At 32.1% G+C, this 5,783-nt stretch overlaps 1 protein-coding gene across 1 annotated transcript; it reads left to right on the plus strand.

Annotated features, from left to right (window-relative positions):
- Window positions 1,184-1,849, plus strand: LOC109226086. The gene has a single exon (XM_019390890.1). It carries the CDS (start codon window positions 1,184-1,186, stop codon window positions 1,847-1,849), a length of 666 nt encoding a protein of 221 aa, XP_019246435.1.

Raw genomic sequence — 5,783 nt, forward strand, 5'->3', positions numbered from 1 at the left:
GGTAAAAATTACGAGTTCACTCACGAGTTCACTCACGAGTTCACTCGTACAAAAATCATCCCAATACAACGTCAAATTCTCACTAAAAACTCAAATTTTCCATTGGGGGACATTTTCCCCCATTTCCAAACTTTTACCCCCAGTGATTTCCGCTTCTGCGAGGTGTCCATCGCACCCGCGGTCCCGCTCCTGCGGCTCATACTCGCACCTGCGGAATTTCATTAATCTTCCAGATTCTGCACCTGCGCTCCTTTCTTCGCAGATGTGGTTTCGCTTTTGCGGTCCTTGAGCTGCATCTGCGACCAACTGACCGCATCTGCAGTTGCCAAACCGCTTCTGCGGTGCCGCACCTGCGGTCCAAGCTCCGCAGGTGCGAAACCAACAGATTCAGCAAGTTCAGAAAATTGCCTAAGTCCAATTCAACTTCCATTAAGCATCTGAAACTCACCCTAGGCCCCCGGGACCTCAACCAAACATGCCAACCAATCCTTAAACATCATACGAACTTAGCCTAACCCTCAAATCACATCAAACAATGCTAAAACCACGAATCACCCTCCAATCCAAGCCTAATGAACTTGAAATCTCAAAAATTCTACAGCCGATGCCGAAACCAACCAAACCATGTCCGATTGACCCTAAATTTTGCACACAAGTCACGTTCAACACTACGGAACTATCCCAACTTTCTAAATCGGATTCCGACCCCGATATCAAAATTTCACTACCGATCCGGAAACTTCAAAAATGCAACTTTCGGCATTTCAAGCCTAAATAAGCTACAGACCTCCAAAACACACCCCGAACACACCCCTAAGCCCGAAATCACCCAACGGAGCTAACGAAATTGACGGAATTCCATTTCGAGACCGTCTTCACACCGTTCTGACTATGGTCCAAATTCTAAAGCTTAAGCTCTCATTTAGGGACTAAGTGTCCCGAAACACTCCAAAACTCAAAACGAATCATCCCGGCAAATCACAATAGCAGAAATAAACACGGGGAAAGTAGTTAATTGGGATCAGGGCGTAAATTCTCAAAACGACCGGCCGGGTCGTTACAATCCTGTATTCATAGTGTGAGTTATTCTATCTTGATAAATGGAGAGCTAGCTGAGCCCTTTCCTGCTGCTAAAGGCCTCAGATAGGGTGACCCAATGTCCCCATTCTTGTTTGCTTTAGCAATGGAATATCTAAGTAGACATCTCACTGATCTGAAGAATAATAAGCAATTCCACTTTCATCCAAAGTGCAAGAAACTAGGCATTACTAATTTGAGTTTTGCTGATGATCTATTATTGTTTTCTAGGGGTGATAATCAATCTGTGGCAATGTTGAAGCAACGTTTTGATCAGTTCTCCACAGCATCTGGGCTAAAAGCTAATCTAAACAAGAGTTCAGTTTATTTTGGTGGAGTGTGCAATGTAGATCAAGAACTTATACTTCAGCAATTGGGTTATGTGAAAGGTGAGCTACCATTTAGGTACTTGGGAGTACCTCTCACTACCAAGATGAAGGTGACACAATGGCAGCCACTGATTGACAAAATAGTAGCTAGAATATCATCCTGGACTGCAAGAAAGTTGTCATACGCTGGTAGAGTTCAACTTATTAAATATGTACTCTTTGGAGTACAATCTTACTGGTCTCAAATGTTTCTGATACCTTCCAAGGTGATCAAGCTCATTGAAGCATACTGTAGAAGCTTCATGTGGTCAGGAACTAATGTCATTACCAGGCGAGCCTTGATATCCTGGGAGAGATTCTGTCAACCCAAGAGTGCTAGAGGGCTAAACATCCTGAACCTCAAAAGCTGGAACAAAGCAGCCATTCTCAACTTACAATGTTAGGAGTACATGATAGAGTTGTGTATAGGCCGAGATAGCCTCTATATGTTGTAATTTGCTTCTTTGGTGATTAATAATATTGTGAATTACCAAAAAAGACAATATAGCTAATCTATTTAACCTTTCTTGTGACATTCTTGTTCTTAGGTAAGATTTTATCAATTTTAATTTTAAAAACTTCTTTCCGCTGAAACAATGGTAACATGAGTTATGAACATTATTCCATAAGCAATTTAGGCATTGGAAAAGAATTATATCTTTTTATTTGATTAAGTATATCAATTAAACTGTTATCTTCTAATTGTACTATTTTTCTTAAAACTTTTAATTCTGAAAATAAATCTAAACCATCAATATCGAATTGATAATTATGCTTTAAGGAACATTCAAGATTAAGGTAATATTTTTTCAAATTTCTAACATCTCGTGATCTTAGTTTTTACTACCAAATAGAAAACCAAAAATATTTTTATATGCTTCGAATTGTTCGAATCTATTTTGAAGTAAAAACAAATAGCCTTGTCTATTATGTATAAAAGAAATCAACTCTATAGGATTCTTCGAAAGATTTTGAGATTTCATTATCAACATACGCATCAAATTGTTACTTCCTATACATCACACATTTCTTACAAAATTCGGGTTCGATATTCATTTCAAGTGCAATTTCCTTCGTAGAATCATAGCAGTTGCAAATCCTTCTTCTCTATATTTGTTAAAGAAAGAAATCAAACTTTTTCACTTTACAAAATTCTTTTTTAAACTTATACATAGTCTATTAGGTGTAACAAAAAATGATCCCCTACAAATATGGGGCCTAAAGTGATTCCCTGTAGAAATATAATCGGTTATTTTTTTTTTTTTTAAAAGACTCCTATAGCTAGAAGGATTCCTAATATTACTTTAGGAATTGAAAGTGTTCCATTCAAAGATTTTTACATGTTAATGAAACGTATAATTTTTTTTTTTTTACAGATATATAATATTACATAGTTCAAATAAGAAAGAATTTGGTACACAATCTTTAATTGATTTTGAAGTCCTAAATTTTAGGGAATTAATTAAATAACTATTCCTAAATATTAGAAAAATAATTAAATTACTATCTTGTCCAGTATAAACTTAATTTTTAAGGGTAAAAATGGCGAAAGATATTTCGCTGGGATACGTGCTTTTAATATAGTATTAGTCTCTATACTCGTGCGTTGCACGAATATCTCAAGTCAAACATTATATAATTCGTACAAAAAAATAGTAAAATATGATAGTCAAATAATTCTCATTAACTTGATTGTGTCAAATTAACACGTAGCAATTAAAATTATAAAATTACTTAATAATGCAACAATACTTATATTGAAATTTGCACACATGGTATGGAGATTACTGAAAAAATAGCATTCAAGAAAAAAAAAAGGAGATAATTGATATCCTTTTATCAAAAGAAGGTCAAGCTCTTAAACCCTCGTGGCGACGGTTTACATATTGAGATTTTTAAATAGAGCCGTCATTAGAGAGCAAACATATTTTAGATGGAAGCGGATTAATGTTTGGCTGTGTACCAAAAGGATTCAAATTTGTAAAAAAGATTTTAATTCCATGTAACTTCTGCTATGGAAGACTCCTCGAGTCTGATTCAGCCTTATGAGTGGTGAATTATTGGCATATAATATTTCACTTTCAAACCGCATTTGACCATGCAAAGTGATTTAATATTTAAACAAGAATAAGAATAGAGTTTATCCAAATCAACGTGGAATTTTTTTAGTGAATTAGAGGTAAAATCTTAGTTGGTTTCAAACTCATGAGCAATAGTTAGAATCACAAATAATACAATTTTGTACGGAGTTAAATACTTCAAGGAATAATTTAACCTTTAAAAGGGCATAATCGTCAGTTAATATTTCAAGAATATTTTCCTCTACTAACATTTAGTGTTTTAACATTCGTATTTTTATAATAATATAAATAGATATAAATATCGATTAGTCTCTATGTTCTTGCAATGCAGGAATATCTTTAGTGGCGGAGCAAGGTTAAAGAATGTGGTCTCAAGTAAATCTCCTTTGTTTGAAATTATATTTGCAAATAGAGCAAAACTATTTTTTTTAGTTATGTATAAGTTGTTAAATTCTCTTGACATAAAAAAAAATCAAGTGAAGAGGTAAAGTGGTTTAAAATATCATTGTAAAATATTACGAAGTGCGTATCGAAAGTTATAAATTTCAGTCGAATAGATATTCTAAATTGTTACTCACTATGTATAACATTTAATAACAATTTAAAAAAAAAAAAAAAGGTAGCAGCAACACTTGAATATTCGTGAGCAGAATATTCTCAAAGTGATCACAATAGTGAATTCTCAAATTATGTTCAATTTTTCTTATTCTTTCATAATTGTGCTCAATATCCACGTTGAAGCACTTATTCAAACAAATTCCAAGTTAGTTTGATCCAAAATCTACTTTGTAGGCTTGTCAAGTGTAGTTTAAATAGGAAAAGAATTTCGGCCTTAAGTAATTTACAATTGTATCCTCAAGTTATATAAATATTTAAGGTTATAAAAGTCTATCAACATTTCGAGGATATTTTAGTCGTTCAACATTTAGCATAAATTATTCGTGCTTTTATAATAACTAGTCTCTACGTTCGTGCGATGCACGAATATTATTTGTCAAATATTATAACGCGTACAAAAAATAAAAACACTTTTAATTGCATACATACTATAAAATTAATCATGGATATGAACGAATTTTAATAACCAGTTCCTTAAAACAAATTTTATTTTACAGAATAATAACATATAGTCTAATAAACTCATTAACCTTATAAAAAAAAGTTTATTAAACTCATCAGTAGAGTTTTGACGCAATCACATGACAAAACGAAACTATTTGGAATCACATAGTTAGAGATTAAAGTTGTAAAATCACGATAAAAATACAACAATACCTTCTTCTTTTTTTTATGCAAAAATTTACTTTAGTTCAGCCTTAATGATTCATGTTATGTAAGTTATTCTTCTTATTTTAAGATTCATTAATGACGGTGTCTAGATTGATTAATTGATTAACTTATTTATTGTACCACATCAGTTTTCGAAGTAGTTCTTATTTGGACCTTTTTTCTTCGCTTGTTTGATACTATAAGATATGGGAATTGATTAAGACTTAAGAGCCTATTTGGAATTTTCTTCGGTAAAAGAACTTTAAACCCGAAAAAGAATTGAAATTCTTTGTCAATTCTTCAAAATTATGTGCTTTCCATCTTTGAAAGGTTAGAAAAATGAGAATACATATTTTTTTTCTGGTTCGAGAGAATATATATGTTCCAATATAATAAGGAAAGGACAAAGTTGATTAAGGGTAAAATATACGGCAAAACTTAGAAGATTTCGGACTCTAAATATTAGGCAATGGTATAAAATTGTTATATATTCAATGTAACAATTTTATTTAGTATAAAATTCCTTCAGTATTAGACAATCAATTTTGTAGGCAGCTTGGTAGGCTACGTTCAAGATGTACCAAAAGTATTTGATCCGAAATCAACTTTGTAGGCTTGGCGTATATGTAGTTTAATTTAAATCGAAAAAGAGTTTAGCCTTAGGTGATTTACGATTACATCCTTAGATTATACAAATATTTAAGGGTATAAAAGTCGATCAATATTTGAGGGATATTTTAGTCGTTCAATATTTAGCATAAATTATTCGTACTTTTATAATAATATATATATATATATATATATATATATATATATAAATTATACTAAAAATACATTTATACTTTTATTTATCTATTTTAACAAATTATGATAAAAATAAATTCTTTTCTATTTTACCCTTTATCACTAACTACTCAATCTTCAAATTATTTTGAAACATGTTTATATGATAAAATATGTACTTTCATATTTTCTACATGGACTGGCC

This window comes from Nicotiana attenuata, chromosome 5 (genome assembly GCF_001879085.1).
Source record: "Nicotiana attenuata strain UT chromosome 5, NIATTr2, whole genome shotgun sequence".
Classification (NCBI taxonomy): Eukaryota; Viridiplantae; Streptophyta; class Magnoliopsida; order Solanales; family Solanaceae; genus Nicotiana; species Nicotiana attenuata.

Bases quoted from the DNA above. Each gene is read 5' to 3' on its own strand.
- LOC109226086 (XM_019390890.1), top strand. From the start codon at position 1,184: ATGGAATATCTAAGTAGACATCTCACTGATCTGAAGAATAATAAGCAA.